General features: G+C 47.9%; 1 protein-coding gene across 4 annotated transcripts in view; it reads right to left on the bottom strand.

The window, feature by feature from the left end:
- The window catches only part of RARB (retinoic acid receptor beta), a 1132713-nt gene that overhangs the window by 53156 nt on the left and 1059220 nt on the right, over positions 1-20337 (bottom strand). For all 4 annotated transcript variants that reach the window (XM_085630534.1, XM_085630535.1, XM_085630536.1 and 1 more), the window contains one exon: positions 18543-18747. In XM_085630534.1, the coding sequence (XP_085486660.1) occupies positions 18543-18747 (205 nt within the window). The remainder of the gene's footprint in view (positions 1-18542; positions 18748-20337) is intronic.

The following is a 20337-nucleotide window of genomic DNA, read 5'->3' as shown; positions in this document are numbered from 1 at the left end:
AGCCAAGTGACAAAAACGAATTTACTCACCTGCTCCTAGGTGAGCTCCCAGTGCTGGATCTTGGTGCCCAGCCCTGACTCTGAAAAGTGTTCACAACTATACTTACTTCTAACTCATTTTTCTCCCATAGGAAACCATTGCCTGCTTTTCTGTGAAATTTCTTCTAAGTGTCTACTTTTGCAAATTTGAAATATTCTTTTAAAATCGTACCATTTCTGCAAACGAAATTACTTACCTGCTTTTGATAAGGACCCCAGTCCTGGGTCTAGGCACCCAGTCCTGGATTACTAAAGTAACGATAAAGTACTCTACCTGCAATTTGAATTTCTTGCCATAGAGATCCATTGAATGTTTTCTGTGAAATATTTTCTAAGTGCTAACTTTTGAAATAGCTAAATATTATCTAAAAATCATTACAGTTATTAAGTCGACTTTCTTCACTTGATTCTGAATACTGACCCCAGGCTGGTTCTAGGATCCAGACCTGGAATTCCAAAAGTAATCTGAAAAGTAATTTATTACAAATAACCTGAATTTACCATTGAGCTCAATGCATTGTTATGTTTAGGAAATAGGATTGTTTATTGCAACCAACTGTGACTGTTTACACAAATTTATTGCTTGAAACAAAAGTATTTATATTCAACCTCTCATTCTGAGAAAGTATATTTTTACCCCCTTGTGGTTCTAAAAATAAAACAAGCATATATTTTATATATACAAATCATTGGCCTAGAGTTCAGTTATTGAGTGTGTGAAACCATTTGCTGACTGAGTGTGTACAATAAATGCTTTACACTGTCCTCTGGTACTGCCTTACTGCTCGACCAAGCTACCACTTTTGAGAGTAAGGTCATACCTAACTTTGACCTCTATCAGCCTCTGGGGGACTGTGGACTCTGTACACCCTGTACCTATTAGGGAACAGTATATACAGAGCCACTTTCTCACAATGGGGACATCTCATGGTGGGTACATGAGCATCCCCATGCAACCACACATGTTTTTTTACGTCAAGCCCTTTCAAAATATACACCTCTTCGATTACAGGCGAGCATCTGAGAAAAGTTTTATTTCCTCACACTTCAAATTCTGCATAGGTGGTGTGCAGTATAGCATAAATACAAAGTGGGGAACAATTTAAACTATGTATAAGCATAGCACTTTGTACTAGAAGTGTACCTTTTCAATTCAAAACCTACACTAGACATCACACACACCCTTGTACAATGGAGCAAGGATATATGCATGGCACAAGGCAGCCTTAAAAACATACCAGTGCTTAGGATGACATCAGCAGCGCTATGTCTCCATATCGGGCATTGCAGCAACTTTGCGTTATGCGCTGCGTTGCATAATTTCTCAGCAAATCTGGCCTTATGTCATTCAAAATAATTTCTCGTTAACTTATGTAGGCAAAGCCTGAGCCAAAACAGTGCTTAATTTGAACCGGTGGTGTCCGATGTTCGGCAGCTGCACTTAATTGCCTGAACCTGCACTTATGACAGCTGCCACATGGTTGCGCTGTTTGTGTACTTTAAAGACGAGCAGAAAAACTGTTGTTTGTTAGTTCAATATACATAAAAAACAACTAACACCTACCACCCAAGCCATTCTTCAAGCTTTGGCGGCCTCAAACAGTCTGAATTTTCACACTTGGAGCAGTGGGATGGTTAGCAGTTGTGTAAGTACAGTGGCAATGTCTGATTATTTTATTTTTAAACAAATTAAGCACTGCGCCAAACCTCATCAAGAAAACAACGGGCTGGGATAAAACCTGGGTGCTTGCCAGTGGTTAAGTATTTGCAAGCGTCCTCTCATCACCTTTTGTGTTGTTGACATTTAACTGGTTCAGGATGGAGCTCTGGGCAGCGATCATGCCATGGTTCTCAGCCAGCTGTAGGAAGCTGCTCGCCCTAGTGACATGGATGCCGAAGACCGCCTCGACAAGACGTGTCAGTTGCTGTATAGGCAAGGCTTTAAGTGGGCTGGGTTTCACCGGTGCTGAGCACCAGCAGTTTTTAGGTCTCGCCTAGCGATGCAGCGCATGCGCTGCACGCCTTGGCGAGATCTATTGTCGATTTCTTTGCCGAAGGGGAACAGTACATGTGCACGCGTACGGAGGACAGGAGATATGCACGCATGCGGCTTGTGGCGTTAGCACAAGGAACAGCAGATGTGCACGTACGGAGGACAGGAGATGTGCACGTATACGGCTTGCAGCGTCAGCACAACTACTGCTCGCTCCCTCCCTCCCTGCCTGTGTGTACGGAGGACAGGAGATGTGCTTCAACACTTGTCTGGCCATTCTCTTTCCTATCCATCTTTCTCACCCACTTTTCCCTCTTTTCTTGTCCCCCACTCCTACTCTCTCTTAAATCTTATTCTGTACCTGCGCTTCGCACCTTTGCCCTAGAGAAGCACCATGTCTGCCCGCCAGCGGCGCCCAGCGCCTGCCTCCCATCGCTCCTTGTCGGCGTTCATCGAAGGCGCTCATGGGTCTCTTGTTCCTCGTCGCAGATTTCAACTACGGCACCTAGGGTTACGACGCAGATGGGCCCGAGGAGCAGAAGCAGGCACAGGAAGGGTCGGAGACCATGCCCTACATCGACGAGTCGCCCACCATGTTGCCACAACTCAGCACCCGCAGCCAGGACAGCAGCGACGGGGGAGTGTTGCCCACCCCTCAGAGGTCCTGCTATCTGGGATAGGTGTGCATCTTCTTAATACCTGGAAAAGTAACACCACTTCCATAGTAGGAAATACATGTATATGTGTGTTCGTGCCTGTGCTAAATATATATATATTGTATCGGAGTCATTTGGCTTTTGAAACTATTTACTCCATGAACCCCTTGGTTTCCAAAAGCACGGAGAATCGAATTCATACATTCTATTTATGAACATTGCTTGCTCTGCCTAGCAATGGCGGAATGACTCAGAGTGTGCTGTTTTTCCCATGAGATAAAAAAAAGCCTTACTTTTCCCTACAGTTATGCCCCCATCGCAAATTGAATAGATTGCCATCCTTCTTGCAACTGTGTCAAAAGTGTTGTTCTAGCATCAAGTTGCCTCTATTTTCCCCACATGCCCTGCAGTCGCTAGGATGGTAAAGAATTTTTTTTTTTTGCAGTGGCACCAGAATTGGTAGAAATTCCTGCACATTTTCGCCTTGTTGAGATCAGACGCGGAAGTGACCGCTCGCTTCCTGCATGATGTTAGTAGGTTGTTTTTTTACGCAGGATTTAAGAGGATGCTCGCGCTATGTGGGTAGGTACTGTTGCTAAAGGCTAGTAGGATTTTTGATAAACTGGCAAGAAGTTTGGATTGAACTCGTCCAAATCTGTAGACATGGACACTGTTCTTGCGATTGGTAAAAAAATGTGTGGGTTCTACATAGGAGAGGTGTTTTTGGACCAGTAACCGTTTTGTGAGGCTGTTTGAGTGGATTTTTCTGTCTCAGTAAATTGTAGAAATAGGCAGTACTCACTCATTCAAGATATTTTCTAACAGTTGAAAGGGGAGGGCCTTAAGGCAGATGGGGTTCATGGTTTAGACAATGCGTTCGAGTGACCATCTGCTGGAAGAGGCCTGGCTTGCTGTGCAGGCCATTCCGTTAGTCAGCAGTGAGAGGAGCGCGTGGGCCGCTAGACTCCTGTAGTAGCGCTTTAACAGGACCTTGTTGCAAAGGTGGCTCAATTTTGTAACAGAAAATGTTAGTGTGTAGTGCAGATTTTACATTAATTATTGCATTACCGATGATTGGGTATCTCTTAGTCGAATTTCAAGGCAAGAACACACAATTATAAATGTGTAAGAGTTTCCCAGCAGTAAATATTCCTCCTCTTGTGGGCGGGCTGAGTCAGCAGAGGTGTCAGGGCGGGCTGAGTCAGCAGAGGTGTCAGGGCGGCCCTCCATGTTTTGTGTCTGCGTTGTGTACACTGTAAATACTGCCTTGTCTGTGCACGTGCCACACCAGCCGTCAGCCTGCCTCATGCTTGCTGTTACTGAGTAAAGATTCATTCTTTAGGGAACCTTTCCTTATCTGAGAACAGGGCAGTTGTTTCTACAGTGTGAACGGTAACACCCTTGGCTGTGACAGGAGGACACGTAGGGACAAAGCCCTCGTCTTCGCAGGTGAGGGGGCTGTGCCTGTGCACCCTGAATACTAGATCTAATCCCGGCTTTCCTACTAGAGGACATCCTTTGATCTTGGCCAGATCCCCGCATCCCCTACCTCCCATCATGTGGCACACGTATCCAAAGGCTAAACCAGTTACTTGTAATCGAGCAGATTTCAGTTCACACACTTCGTCCTCCTCCATACGGAATCCACTCATTACCTTCCCCCTTTTTAGTTCTCGCCTGACCCAGCGCATGCGCTGGTCTGGCGAGACTTTGTGAGAGGGCTCCAAAAAGTGCTACCAGGCCAGCCTAGAGCTAAAGTGCATGTGCGCGGGCGCGCGCGCCGCGCTTTACCGCGATTACTTTCACGGCCGATTTGATGTTTGATCGCGATCACTTACGCATAGCGAATAGGTCTCGCTTTTGGGACCTTATAAGTATTTAGTTATGCATTTATAAGGTCCCAAAGGCGAGACCTATTGGCTATGCCAATGCTTGTTGTATTCATCTTTCCTTTCCCGTGGGTTGGCCTACATGGATTCCCCTAGAATTAGATCTACTTGCCCTCTACCTGTATAGTCTCTTTTCTTTGCTTTGCTTATTATTGTTTATGGTTACTGCAGAGGGCCAAATACGTTTCAGTCCTTCTCCGTTCGTTTTAAGCAGGTTATGAGATCTGGCACGTGCTCAAGTTTTGTATTTACATTTTATTTTTCAAGCCCCACATTGCTCGTGCTGCATCAACGCACTATAACAAGCATTTGCAATGCAATAGGCAGTGGCGTAACGAAATTTGAGGGGGCCACCCTGCAAGGTACGGTGAGGGGCCTCCTCCGGATTAAATCGGGAGCTCTCCGCCCAGAGCTTTGTGCTGACGGGCCCCCTTGATCTTGGGGGCCCCCCCCTACCTCACTCATACTGCCTGCCCATGTACACCACGCTTCTCACACTATCTGTCCACGTGCCCCAGGCCGCTCGCACTGTCAGTGTACCCCAAGCTCCTCTCTGTCTGTCTCACAATGTGGCCCAGGCCGTCGCACTGTGTGTCTGTGTTCCCCAAGCTGTGCTGTGTCCACGCCCCTCACTCTGCCCATGACCTTCATACTCCTCACTGTTCATGTGCCCTGCCATGCCCCTACACTGTCAATGTACCCTAAGCTCCCCCGCTCTCTAGTTGGCCCCGGGCCCTCATATTGTGCACCCCAAGCTCCTTATGCTGTCTAAGGTCCCGGGCTATTCACAAAGTATTTCCATACACCAGTAGTTCCTCGCGGTTTCTGCCCAGGTGTCTCTAGCTCAAGTGTTCCCCACACTGTCTGTCTATGTGACCCAACACAGCAGCCGCGCTAGCTATGTCTCGCACACAATTCCCTTGTGCTCCAGGCCCCACGAGCCATTTTCCGTGTGCTCCAGACTCCATTTTACACTTGCCACCTCAGGCTCTGTCCATGCGCCCAGCTCCTCACATTCTGGTCAGCGCGGTATACTTCCAGGTGTGCTAAACGTGGGCACCAGGATCCACCCCACGCTCTCTGCTCACATGCTCCCCACCCCTCCCTCCATCTCCCCTCTAGGTGGCGAATGTCAGCTGGATTATACCACCAGAAGAGCGGGGGTTGTCCTCCCCTTGCAGTGAGGCTGTGGCCCTCCCCAGAGTGCGCGTCTCGTGTGAGAGCATTACTCTGATGCTTGTGACGCGGAGGGTGGGACCCTCGCAGACCTGTGCTGCAGCTCGTGGCGCTGCTGTGAAGCGTGCCTGTCACGTGCTGCTACATGTGTCTAGAGTTGCCTGACTGGTGCCTTGGTGTGTGCTGTTGTCACACCGGCTTGTCTCCCCCAGGCCGAGCCAATGGATAATAGAGCAGAACATTCAGTGGATGCTTTCTGTTTTCCAGTCCAACGCTGATGATTTATCTATCTCGGAAGGATGAAAGTCTGAACGGATCCACCAAAATGTAAACCTGAGAACAAATGGTTACACACTCTAGCCTGCAAGGGGCGCTTCATTCCCCTGAGAGACCCCTCTTAAAGATCGCTAAGCAGTGCCCCTATCGAAAATAGCAGGAGTTAACAAGGTAGAATTGCACATTTTAGCTGTCATTGTTCTGGCATCCGGGAGCCAAAGTACAGCCTTCAGACCCATCCTACACATTTTCATTGCTATGGTGAGAAAATATGTGGAAAGGCCGTTGGTTGATTTTAGAGGCATGTTCAGTGCTACCAGACACCCCTTCTCCTCTGCCCGTCACTGTGCTCTCTGAGGCAGGATCCTGCTGTGGCAACCCCACTCCACTCAATCAAGAAAAATGAGCCTTCGCAAAGTCAAGTTTGGTGAAAAGTCCGGGGTGATTTGTGGCTCGATTTGATTGCAAATACCTCTACAGTAACTGAGGGTATCCTTAGATTCTTTGGCCATCTATCCCGCACCCCACCCCACACACACACTCATAACCCGCCCCACCCAACTCTTTTGAAGGGCCCCTTAGCCCCAAGATCGGGATGGGTCAGAAAATAACCCCACTCCCAAAATAAAAGTGCCCCCATTGGTGAATTAGATCGCTAAAGAAGTGGCCCACATATGCAGATCAGGGCAGTTCTGAACTTGTAAAGACACGTGGTATAAGTGTTTTGGAATGTATGTGAGACTGCATGGATTTGTGCTTGCTGCAGGCAATGTTTGTAGATATATCAGAGTAATCAATGGCATACCCGGCCCTCCAGACTTTAAAACAGGCCCACAAACAGAAAACACCAGCCCACACACTGACCAGCCAGACCACCCTCCTGGCACTGCCAGATTGCCCTATAGGCCAGTCCGACCCTGCTTAGCCCCAGGTCACCGGGTGGTCTGCTCGCTAGGGATACTAGGGTGGTGCGTGAGCATCACCCTGTGTGTGACGGGTGATGCACGTGCAGGGCTCTATTCTCTCAGGCACACACCCTCAAAGCTATTGGCCAAACCATCGTGCGGGTCCAGGGCTGCCCCAGAGTGCCCTTGTATCCCTACCAGTGCTCGCTGATACTGACGGCAGCAGAAGACGGGAAGGGCACCTACTTTTGGTAGAGGCGATGACAGGGTATCTTGATGACAGATGCGGAAATAGGGTATCCATGAATCCCCGACCGAGAATCCCGTCGTGAGACGCTGGCGGGAGGTGGTAAGCCCTACAGGGTCTGTATTGGGATCCTGGGTCCCCAACAGCGCACTGCAAGGAGTGAGGGGGTGTCCTGGGGTCGGCACCAAGACAGTGATGGGATTTGGGGGCGAGATGTGAACAGACACCCCTGTTTTGACAATGTTAATTAACCATTAATGGCCTCACTCACCGTCTCAGTGCCCCCGGCACACAAGCGTCGCCTCACATGCAGATTACACTGCATGAACATTCCAGACCAGCTTTGTCCCACCCAGAGGCTGAAGACTACGAAGCTGTGCGCGGCGCAGCATTTGATTTATTTAATTGGACTGGAGCGCGCAGCGGCGTAACATTTAAACTACATCGACGTCCCAGCGCGGCGCGCGGACCCTGCTTTCAATGACTATTGGTGGTGGAATCTACCGCATGATTTAGAGTTTCAGTTTAAAAAACACATTGTTTTATTTAAGAATTGCTGTGTAGGAGTGCAGTCTAACCAACAGCCCTGCCAAGTATCACGCATCAGGCGAAGTCACGCATTATAGTGCCTCCTTTGTGAGAGCGGGAGCGCTGCTAGTGCACCTTTATAAACTGAATTCATAGCTGCCAAGGTTTCTGATTGCTATGTGTGACATTTTCATAATTTCAGTGTAACTGTGAGTGACATTTCAACGACTATGAGTGACACTTTCTCATGAACAAAATCAAGCAATGAAGACGAGCGAAACCTATAAATATCGGAAATTACACCCATTTGAGCAACAGGAAACTGAGAAGATCTTAAAACTGTTACAAAGCACGAGAAATGGAAGGGGTGACTGCAGTTCTCGGTAACAGAGGGCAGACACTGCAGCTGCTCAGAAGAAGGTCTTATTAATCTGATCCTTCATGACCACGCGATAGCCTAAAAAGCAAATTTGAAAGCATAGCAAGTCCAGTTAGGAGATTATACTGTCTCTCGGTCTCAAGCACGTAGCTGGCAAGTTTTTTTACTTCTAATGTGTCACATTTTCATGATTTCACTGTACACGAGTGACATTCAATTGTGATAACATGTGTAACACTTAAGAGTGACACTTTTGCAAATCAAGCAATGAAGTGCATTGACAGAAATAAATATCCGAAATTACACACTTTCAAGTAATGAGTAGTTTAAAAAAGATATTCAAACTACTATAGAATACCTGGAAAGGAAGTTCACTAACCTACCGCCTCTTTCTAAGATGATCGTACTGTCATCTGTCAAGGGCTCAATGATGCAGAGTGCTGGCATACATTGCACTCCGCTGCTGCCCTCTAACTCTGGCCTCAACACTGGCGGATCACTTCGGATTGCCACTTTTTGCAGAAAAAATACCGGCAACCATTCCAGGTTTTAACAGTTAATAAGGCCTGGACTTGATTTTTAAGGGAACTTTATATGAAATTGTCCATATTCGTTTCTGAAATGCACTTTGTCTTTGTTTACGTTATCAGTCGGAGGTCATTAGGACAGCTTGACTTGACAACACATTTTATAATGTTTTCTTATCATATGCACTGTTTAAATTATGTACAGATATGGGTGAAATACCTTTTGTGACTTCCAGGATATTAAAATGTTTACTGTACCGGAGTCGCGCTTCTAGTGCTGTTTTCTCTGATACGACAGCTGAATGCTGCTGGTGCTGGCGTGGTAGGCTGAGGCAGAGGTTATCTTTACTGGGGCTCAGTGCTGCAGAGTTCTGGCATTCATTACACTCGACTGTTGTTGTTTAACTTAGGCATCAATGCTGTTGCTCACTGCACCGGACTGAGAGCTGACAAGACGTGCTGAACTACAGATCGCGTAAATGATGCGACTGGCTTAAAATCCCAAATGTATTGAAGACATCATCCTTTCACCTAAAAGATCCTTGAAATCTTCAAGGCCTCCTCCTGATTCACCAGGACTACAACTCTGACTAAGAAAACCTTCACGCCCGCAGATATTAACCAAAATCTGCACCTGGGCTGTATACCCATCTGCACTGTCCTGAGGAAGACCCGCCGTGACGCTTATTATATTTTGCGCAGTACACGGGGTCGAAACGTCGACGCACCCTTATATGTCTACACAATGCTTCTGATCACAGATTAATTCACATAGGATCTTGTAGCATATGTGAAAAACCATAAAGACATATCAAGAAATAATGTACCTTTCTATTTTAATTATTCACTTTTGCCGCATTTGAAATGTATTGTATATACTATTTATCATCACATGTCACTTTATCACCACAAGTCACCAATATTTTGCTCTTTTGAACTTATGTACTACGACAGCCCATAATACTTTATTCCCTTAAATTACCAAATTGCTAACTTTTTATTGGTGTGTGCTTCTTTCCTCATTTATCTGATATCTGTTGCAGGTAATGAATATTTTTTGAACTTTCTAAAAGAAATTAGAAATTCCCAACAGAACCATTGTATTTATATAACACTGCACCGGACAGGCTGAGGCAGGAAATTGATCATCGAGCCCATGCACTAGTTGGACATGTGTTGCTGGGCCGGCAGAAAAACAAGTAGATCATGGTGCCATTTAGCCAGCGTATGCCGACTCGGCCCCCGGCTCCTACCCTGGCATTTGCAATCTTAATAATAGCATGGTCATGCATTACAGCCCTTATGGCTCCAGGCCGCTCTCTGTCCCACATGGGTGAGGCAGACTGAGGCACAGGTCCGTCACACAGGTCACAGCCAGGCGGCCTCAGGCTGGCTGTATTATAAAAATAAAAAGAACACTACAAAGTTGTTTACTCGCGGCTGCACGGCGCAGGTAGTCAGCCTGAGGCTGTCACATAGCCGTAGAAATAGCTTGACCAGATCACACAAGCTGCTCGCACGGTGCCCCCGGCACCCACTCATTCACAGAGCTGAGCTGGGGCGACTCTGCTGAACTTGTGACAGGAGCAAATTAATTACTGGCATAAGCAGCAACTAAAGTCATCGACACTGCCCATACACTTACTTTTTTGCAGCGAGCAGGGCAATTTGGTAACGTCGATGCGACAAGCTGCAACATTACGACTGGACTTGGACTAAAACCCACCGCCACGACCCTGTGGCCAGCAGATGGCAACCAATGGAAACTCCCAGGCAATCATCATGGTTCTGTGCGGCTGGTCATGTGTGCTAAACTCTGGGCTCCAGCTGCACCGTGCACTGCTGTGAGTCAGATAACTCGCGCCAGTAGCAAAACGTTATTTACTGCAGCCGCCGCAGTGCGCACGCTCAGATAATTGAAACTCAAGCTCATTCATTGGCCGGGCAGTCACTGACTCCTGATGAGGTCACTTGAAATGTTGCGCGCGAGGTCAGAGTCGGTGAAAATCCAAGTGTTTAAATTAGTAGCAGCAACTGCGCGAGAAACCTCCCAAAGCATTCCCGGACCAGCGCGCACCCGAGTGACCACTCACAGCCTAAAAATTCTGTGATGACTACTGTTGTGCTGAGGGGGCCCCTCTAGCTCGGGGGGGCCCCCCCCGCAATGCGGGGGCTGCGGGGGGCTTTGTTACGCCCCTGGCAATAGGTCTCGCATTTATGAGAGTTTCAGCTATTGGCATTGTAAATTATAATGCCTTTTATTTATGTTTTGGTTTTTAACCCCTTCCATGCTGCGCAGATTCCGCCGCTGTGCTGACGGAATCTTGCGCGGGCGTGGTCATGACGGAACGGTTCCGTCATGAGCACAGCTCAACCGTGGCTCATGACGGAACCGTTCCGTCATGAGCACCGAAGGGGTTAAAACATAAATAAAAGGCATTGTTATTTTAAATGCCAATAGTTTAAACTCGCATAAATGCGAAACCTATTGCATTGCAAATGCTTGTTTAAAGGAGGCCTCCCAGCGGGTCTCTATCGCGCTCTGTTTTGTGCCCTGGCACAGGCAGTCCGTTTTTTGCCGGGCTGCAGTGACAGCAGGCACATCGATGTGCGCTGCTCACAATGCTCACTTCTCACTAGTGGAGAAGTTACGGCATGACGTCATGGCAGGTGAGCATTGTAGTGGAAGGGAAATCCTTTAAAGAGAGTCATTTTCTCTCCAGATTTCCCTTCTCTTTTTGAGACTTAGGAGCCACAACATTGTCGTGGTGTCACCAGGGCTTTAAGTGGAAGCTTTTTCAATATTATTTACAAACCAAAGTTGCTGCTTATTTATCTTATGCAACTAGCAACCATTGACAAAGCCTATAGTCCTGTCTTGTAGGTATGATGTTACTTGTTGTGACATACATCTGGATGCAATGACAGAAACCGCAAAATACAAGTCGGGCATCACACTATGCTAAGTACAGATTTTAAGCTTACGTGTTTTAAGCCACGCCCTTAATTACATTGGCCACGCCCGTTTGAGCCCCCCCCACACACACACTGTTTTTTCATCCCACTTAAAGCCGTGTGTTGAGGGAAGCCCTTGAGTCAAAACATGTCTCCCGTCTCTGGGCACATCAAGGTAGCCTCGGAGTGCCAGTGGAATGCTGCACCCACACTGGGGGTCACGCTCACCAGACCTGCCTGGATTTAAACGTTAGGACACTGAGGCCCACATATTGCGCGTTGTTACCACCTGCCCTCCTCCCCCCCCCCCCCCCCCCCGCCGTTCATTTGTGATGCAGATGTCCAGCCACAGAGAAGGGCGCCGGGAGACAGGCTTAGAATAAGCAGCTGACCTGAGGCCTTCAGTTTTAGAAGTAGGCCCGAAACCGTGGCGCTTTAGCAAGGGCTCTAGGCGCTATATTGCAATTGTTGGGAGACTCATTTAAGGGGCAATCGGGAGCCAGGCTGATAGCTCTCGTGGTATGGTAGACTGGAGTGAAGACACAAAGGAATTGACTCTGCTCCAGCCCCACGGGCCTCTCAAAGTCAGCGGAAAGTATTGGAAAAATCCTTATTTGCCTACAGACCGCTTTGGACGACTGCCAAAACAAACAACAAGCGCAAACTGTGCAGCATTACAGTACGGTAATCGATTAAAAGGGTATATAATCAATCTACAATTAAAAACTCAATCAGACTTTCCAATGACTACCTTTCAAGAAAAGGAAATCTTGACAGGGCTGCTTTTTACAGAACTAGTTTCGATCGTGATTCGAATTAGAGTCCTGCAATACCTCCAATAACCACACGATGGCAGCAGTGAATTAAAGATGAAGGTAAAACATGTAAATAAACACACATGACCCGAGCTTCAACGATGTTGCACGTCTAGGTTCAAGCAAAGGACAAAAAAAGAACAATTTGTGAAAGCAAAATCCAATGCCTGATTCATAGAATTTTACCCTTGAAAACGGAATTTTCGCACACGGATATCCCGCCACTGTGGTGGAATTTCCTTGTTCTCTTAATGTCATTCGCGACAATCACGAGAAAAGAGTTTTAGTGAAATAAAATATTTGCCTAAGATCACACTATTGAACGGGAAAATCCGCGATTTAGCTAGGTTTTTTAGTTTCACTCTGTACAAACCAGCAACAAAAGATAGGAGTGGGGACCACAGGCGTCGTGCAAGGTAAACATAGAGACCGTTACGAATCAAACAAAAACAAAAGCGGGTACATTTAGTAAGTCTGGCCATGGAAAGCAAGCATTTTTCTTTAATTGCTATGAAAAACATATGCAGTAGGGATTAAAACAAAGTTCAAAAGAAATAAAAAGTAAAGTTGCTGACATTTTGAGTTGGAGTGCATATGTTGGCAAAAATAATAATAAGCAAAAATAAATCGGGAAACGTGCAATGAAAGCAGAAGTCAAGCAGACATTCACTCACCAGCTTCGGCAATAAAGTTAACTGATTTGTAAGTGGCTGAGCACAGGGGCACGATGCTGCTGAAAGTGTGCGGTGTGAGGTGGTGTGTGAAAATAAAATATGAATGACACTTCAACAGACCAATGGATGGAGAGGGCTGACCGAAAGCCCTTGTATGCGTGTATTAAGCAGCATGACGATTGCAAGGGAGCACTAAATCTGGTATTTGTAAAGCGTAAACTACTCACCTCTAAGGGTCTCTAGGCGCTGGGGGCCATCGGGGAGATTGAGTGAGCTTTTGCCCAGAGTCACATGATGCTGAGCTGAGCTGCCGCCAGCGATCGACCGGTGAGCCCGTGTTCTGGAGTCAGCCACCCGGTCCGCTGTGCCACACCTCTACTCCTACTCCCACCCAATGTCTTTCCCGCAGAATGGACTCTGTTTGACACAGTGCTTTAAATGGGCCGGTACTCACCGGTACTGAGTACCGGCACTTCCGATTTTTTTTGCCTTCAGTACCGGTACTTCTCTGTAGCCAGGGAGAGTACCGATACCCTGATCCAGAGGACGGCAGACGCAGGTTAGGTTTCTCCTCCAGTGCAGGGCAGATGCCGCTCTGCTTCCGAGGAGCATGTCGTCAGCTGGTACAGAAGTCATTAGGTATGATCATATCTTTCCCTTCGCCCCGCCCCTAGCCCCGCCCACTTGACACACCTCTATTTTAATTAGTACCTGCACTTATATTTTACCATTTAAACCACTGGTTTGACATCCATAACTCATGCAGTTCTTCACCCAGATGAATAGCTGCCAAATGCACGCAGGCTCCCCATTTCGATTCCCAAAACTGGAGTGATACGAATCCACCACTAACCCTTTGGGTTCCTGAGCAGCGTGCTACTCGCTGAAAAGTGCTTCAAAGCCACGTCAGGTGTAGTAAGCACTATGTAAATACAATTATACATAGTTTAGTCAGGCTCTCAACTGAACAGGCATGTTTATCCTTTAGCATCAAGCAGTGTGTGCATCGTCTCACCACAAGAGGGCGCCCTCAGGTTGTTTTGGATACAAAGGTGAATAGGTGGTAAGTGAAAGTGTATCGTTTATGTCTAGTTGTGTTGTATGAGTTAGTTGTACAGTACACTCACAGTAGGCCTCAAAACGCTGCAGCGGCGGGGAGGGGAGTCAGTGGAGAGGAACTAACATAGCAATTTGTAAACGCGCATGTTCACCCAGGGTTATCTTGGGGCTGAATAACAGATGTTTATTGTTACCCAACTCAATGGTACTCATTTTATCGACCTCAGAAATATGAAAGACTGACTGGACTGGCGGGATTGGAAGCTGTGACCAAGAGGTAAAACACAGGCCCCTACAGTCGACGCATCAGTCCAGTGCGCCACCAGACTCGGCAGGAAAGGAGGACAGGATACCAAGATTGAGGAAAAAGCCTTGTGAATGGAGTTGCCTTCCCTAAAATACTGGCATCTCACCTGGCGGAGTCAGGGGAGAGAGCATGTGGTGGGCTGTTACTTGCTCTACAGATGGAGGGGGAGAGGAAGAGGGCAGCTGGAGCAAGAGAGAGAAACTGGGCAGAAGGGTGAGGGTGCGAGGAATCAAGCGCTGTAGATTGAACTAGAAATCATGGTACACTTCTAGGGGTACTAGGGCAGGCCAGAGAGTGTTCTCTGAGGAGAAAGCAGGTCGCTTACCCTCTACACAAACTTTGCCAGTTACCTTTTGGACTTTTCTTTAACCTGGTTAACTGTGTGTGAAATGAAGGGCAAAGACCCAGGCAACCCTCTCAGCCAATGGAAGGGAGCCCTCGGTGGTTACCGTGCCACTGAAGACTGGAAGGTGTGATTCCAATGCGTGATCCTACTGTCTGGCTCTTAACAGCATAGCAGATGTCTAGTCTCTGTCTGCAGTGGCATTGTGGGCAAAAAACGATGGTCCGGAATGTGACCCCTTTTAAAAACCAGTGGCTGAGATTAATACAAGCATTTCAGCTTTCACATTTTTGCTTTATCTCTTCACAGCGGACTCCCACCATCCCATTCACCACACTGGTCCCCTCCTGCAGCCCGCCTCATTGGCTTCCGCTATGTTGAGTCTAGGCCCCCGGCCCCCGTGAGACAGGTCTTATATCCTTAGCTTACTCTGTGTTTCATTAGTTTGAGGTGCAGCCTGAAGAATTGTTTACAAATATATGTAGTCAATGTAACTTTGAGATGTTGTCCAGTGTTTTGACTTTTCTCTGTAATCGCTAGGTCCCAATGTTATGAACCTTCTTTTCGCTCTGTGAAGCGCCCTGATGCGCTTCAAGCCCTGCCTGCGCTGTATAAAACCACAAACTCAGGGGCATATTTACAAGCCTCGTGTGCCACGGAACATCACTTTTTTTAACGCTCCAGTGGTGCACAATACTGAGTCATATTTACAAAACCCAAGGAAAGTCACTCTGCGTAACTTTTCATGGCCTCGTAAACATGGCCCCTGTCCACGCATTACGCTGTGTGGAAGGGGCGTTCCATGGGTGTTGCTGTGGGTGTTACCCCACAACACCCATGCATTCTGACGCAGTCCCAGATTTACAAGGTTTTGCAAACCTGGGAATGCATCAGATTCTAACGCCACCACAGGGCAGGCATAAAAGTGGCGCAAATAGGTGAAATACCTTTATTTCTCCTTGTTTTTTCCAGCACACATAGAAGGAGGAAAATGCCATCAATGATTGTTTTTGTGCAAGAAGTTATCCCTTCCTGCACAAAAAAAACCATCCCTGCAACATAGGCACCCTTACTCCACGGTGCAAGGGTGCCTGCATTGGCTCTAGGCAGCCTATTGTGCAGCAGCGCAGAGGAAAGCACAGGAATGCGTTGTATTGTAAATACGATGCATCCCTGCACTTGCCTAGTGGTACAGCTTGGCCCAGCAAGATGGCTTACAGCACCGCGCTGCACCGTTACCTTGTAAATATACCCCTAATAGGCTAATTTATGAGAGCCCCGTGTCACTTTTGCACCACATAAAGTGGTACTTGCGTGATGCAGGGCTCTCATTGCGATTTATGAAGCCACGCAGAGCCACACTGTGGCCTCATAAATCATGAGTAAAGCGATGTTATGTTAAAAAAAATTGTAAAGTGCACGTACACCAGATTGGTTTCATGGCGCTACATAGAGAGGTGCCGGGACCCAGGGGAATTAATCGTAGGCTTGTCGGGACAACCAAGTTTTAAGGAGCTTCCTAAAGCTCGGGAGGTCAGTGCTGGAGCGGATGCGGCCCAAATGGCTGTGCTGACTTACTCTGTACCCAGGAGGCGTTGCATGGGCTTTGCAGCGGGTTTTCCCACACAACACAAATGGAATTTGACGCTGCCCCAGATTTACAAAGTGATTTAAATCTGGGGAAGCACCAAATCTGTACGCCTCCCGAGGTGAGCCGTAATGAGGTGAAATATGCTAATTTCTCCTCATTTTTATCCTCTTTCCATGTGTGCTGCTGTCACATAGAAAGAGGAAAACGCCTCGTAGGATTGTTTTTGTGCAGGTAGGTGACCCTTCATGCACAAAAACAATCCTGCCTGCAATGGACGGTGCCTTCTTTTGTGCTAGGCTGCCAAAGAGGCACTAGCACAGGTAGAAAGGACAGAATTGCAGCGTATCACTTAAATGCGGTGCATTCCAACCCTTTCACTGTGGCGTAGGGCAGCACAGCTGGGGGCCTTGCTGCGCTGCCCTACGCCAAAATGCCTTGAATGAGGCCCCAGTGCATTGAAGTGACACAGGGCACCCACTTAGCTTGTGATGCAACCAACTCACCCCAATCATTACTGGCCTTTCGGACCCACTAGCTTGTCGGTGATCAGCCTCCACATGCCCACAGCAATTAATGTGTTAAACATTTAGTTGAGGGGTTTGATGCTGTGCTTAGTAGCATTGCTGAAGCTCAGGCGCCACATACCAAGGCTGTGTCGTTTTGATTCCAGTTTGCGCCTCTTTAATCCACCACCGGATGCTGCCTGTCCCTTTATCCCTTCTTTCAATGTTCATTTTTCATTCCTGTGTTCTCCCTTTATCACCGCTTTCCTATTTTTCTCTGCCACCTCCTCCTTCTCCCTTTGTTATCTTTCTCTCTCCCTCTGGGTCGAGGCCTGATGATAAAAAGCAAGTCCTGGGGCCGTATCATACATACGGCGCATTTTCCTTGCTCCCAGCACAAACAAGGAAATGCGCCGTATTAGGAGGAATGTGCTGCCTCCAGGGCAGCACATTCATGTGAAATACGCAGTGGCTGCTGTGAAGCCGCTCCATGTTTCACAGTGAAGGCGGCATCCTGAGTGACTGCACCTGCCTGCAAGGGGATGTCTGGGGGGTCTATGGGACCCCCTTTGCACCCTCCAGAGGGCTGCGATCAGGGGGCCTCCACACAGCTTCTTTGCCTCTGCACCCGTGGTCTGTAATACGGCGCAGGCACAGGGACAAAGGGAATCCCTCGCTTGCATGCCCCCATGCAAATGAGGGGGCACCCTTTGATGATAGCAATGGTGCTCCCTCGCGTGCATGCCCCCATGCAAATGAGGGGGCACCCTTTGATGATAGCAATGGTGCTCCCTCGCTTGCATGCCCCCATGCAAATGAGGGGGCACCCTTTGATGATAGCAATGGTGCTCCCTCGCGTGCATGCCCCCATGCAAATGAGGGGGCACCCTTTGATGATAGCAATGGTGCTCCCTCGCGTGCATGCCCCCATGCAAATGAGGGAGCACCCTTTGATGATAGCAATGGTGCTCCCTCGCGTGCATGCCCCCATGCAAATGAGGGAGCACCCTTTGATGATAGCAATGGTGCTTTATGTGCGCCAGCGCTATCGGTATTACAGAAGGGGCCGCACAAGTGTCTGCGGCCCCTTCTGTAATACCAAAGTGCCTCAGGGGTGCCCAAAGTGGGCCCAAACGCCCATTGTGCCCCTGGGACACTTCTGTACTACGACCCCGTATCCAAAAATATATGCTGGAGCCCTTCAGCTTTATTCACCGACACAAATTAAGCAGTGCCTTGGGGCTGTCGGTGCATGGAGATGGTTTCTGAAATCAAACGCTCCCTGGTAACGGGTGAGTTGAAATCCGAGGGCAGGGTCTTCACACTAGAGCCACTCGGGTAGGAGGTAAGTTCTCTATTTCAAGTTGAGGTTATTGCAATGGCAGGTAGGGTCTGCCAGGGATGTCTCCTCCCTCCACTGCCCACCAAGCACCAGCATCCTATTGCATCATTCACTCTCAACATTCCAGACGCCAGCTCAGACATACAGGGAATGGGACACCCCGCAATCTACAGGGTGTCCTTTCACGTGCCACAGGGCTCATTCGTCCACAGGCTTTTGCCCCCCATAATTTGCCAGTCCTGTGGGGAGGTGCCACAGCCGGGCAAGGGCAGAGCGCAGTTGCGGTTTTTCGTAGGCTGCCTCTAGAATGACTTCCTTGAGGTGCCCACCACTTCTCACCTTCACAAATGAGACAAATAGCGCTGAGAAGACCCGTTTCCGTGTCGTCCATTTCCAAAGGCAGCAGTTGATTGGCAAAAGTGAAGACCAGGTCGGTGAGTGGCCCGAAGCCCGCGTTGTGCATCTGGGTTCGGTTGAGGGTAAGGCCGTCGGAAAAGGTCATCGTGTCCTGCTCAGGGGTGTACCGGGTGCAAATTCGCAGGATCTGTGGAGAACGAAGACAGCAGGTGGTTACACAAACACGAACGAAGGTTGATGCACAGAGCCTGTCACTGCCCCACATGTCACCACATCTCCTAAGGAAGGAGTGTACTGACAACAGCATTCCTCAACAAGCATTGGCACAGACAATATGTCTGCCCATTGCACACTAGAGGAATGGTTAACTTTTTAATTTTCTAGAGCAAGCATGTATCACAGATATAAAATGACAGAGAGAGAGACTGCTGCTGCATAAACGTGGAAACGCCATGCTGGCAGTAAAAATGTTAAGTAAAAGATCAAAATAGCCATTGCATATACATTTGCTAGAGTACTATGCGTGCTTCTTAACAGACTGGTGCATGTGGAACAGGTATAGAAACCCTTTTTAGGTTTAATGAACAACAGAGCAAAATCAGATACTTATGGGTGAAAAGAAAATGTACCATTTGCATTGAATACCTGCAATCTGTACACATAGGGGCAGATTTACAAAGAACTGACGCATCTGCATAGATGCGTCAGTTTCCTTGCGACAACGCCGAATGTCCTTGTGCCACTATGGATGTGCTGTATTTACAATACAGTGCTCCATGGCACAAGGATTATCAGATGCGTCAGAAATTCTGACCCGTCTGTTGGCGCAAAAGTGACGCATTGCTGGTGTTGCTCATGAAAGTGACGCAACTCCAGCAATGCGCCACAATAGATGGGTGAGTCCCATTCAAAAAGCCCTGCGTCATTCCTTACGCCTGGTCTGAGCAGGCGTAGGGATTTTGACACAGTGAAGGCTTTTTGCGTGGGAACACCGAGCCTGCATACATTATATCTGACGCAGGTATAATGTGACGCAGGGCTTTACAACGTGACGCATCTTCCTAGATGCGTCACGTTGTAAATGGGCCGCAACATTTACGTTGTGGCTGCATCACAAAAGTGACACAACGGTGCCCCAAAAGTCACGCAAGGGGCTTGTAAATCTGACCCATAGTTCAAACCCTGTGATGACTAAAAGCAGAGGCCAGGAAGCCACTGAAAACTTGAACCCAGGCTCAAGAAGGAGGCCTGAATCTGGGTCAGCTTACTGTCCTCTTGACCCCTGGAGCCACAATGACCCAAGCTTTCATGTGGCTTCGGCCTGCCACTCAAGCTCTCACTTCATGTGCCCAGAATTAAAGACCAACATTAACCCTTGATGTAAAACCAGAGAGGTGCCCTTCTAGTGGCTGAATTGCACACTGTGAACCCCTAAAACCCGGGATCAATCCCCGCTTCTCCTCCTGACCAAATTGTGTGATCCTTGGAAAATACTTTAGTCCATGAAACCTTTTTTTTTGTAGTTATTGCAAACAAGAGCACCATCAGATTACATGAGCTCAGGATCTATGCTGTACCAAACTCATCTTGTGTTTGATGTAATAGGTTGTAATGGTGCTCCAAGTATAATAAGATACAAGGCCACATATAGGGTGCACATAACTACTGACTTGCATTTTAATTCACTAACGGCACTGTTGTTGCTGTGGGGGGTGGGGAAGCAGGAATGTTTCTAAGTTCATATTTAAAAACAAGCAATGGCAAATCCAATAAGCCT

This window comes from Triturus cristatus, chromosome 10 (genome assembly GCF_964204655.1).
Source record: "Triturus cristatus chromosome 10, aTriCri1.1, whole genome shotgun sequence".
Taxonomy (NCBI): Eukaryota; Metazoa; Chordata; class Amphibia; order Caudata; family Salamandridae; genus Triturus; species Triturus cristatus.
Note: the sequence above shows the minus strand (reverse complement) of the source record. Positions and strands in the feature narration are given on the sequence as shown.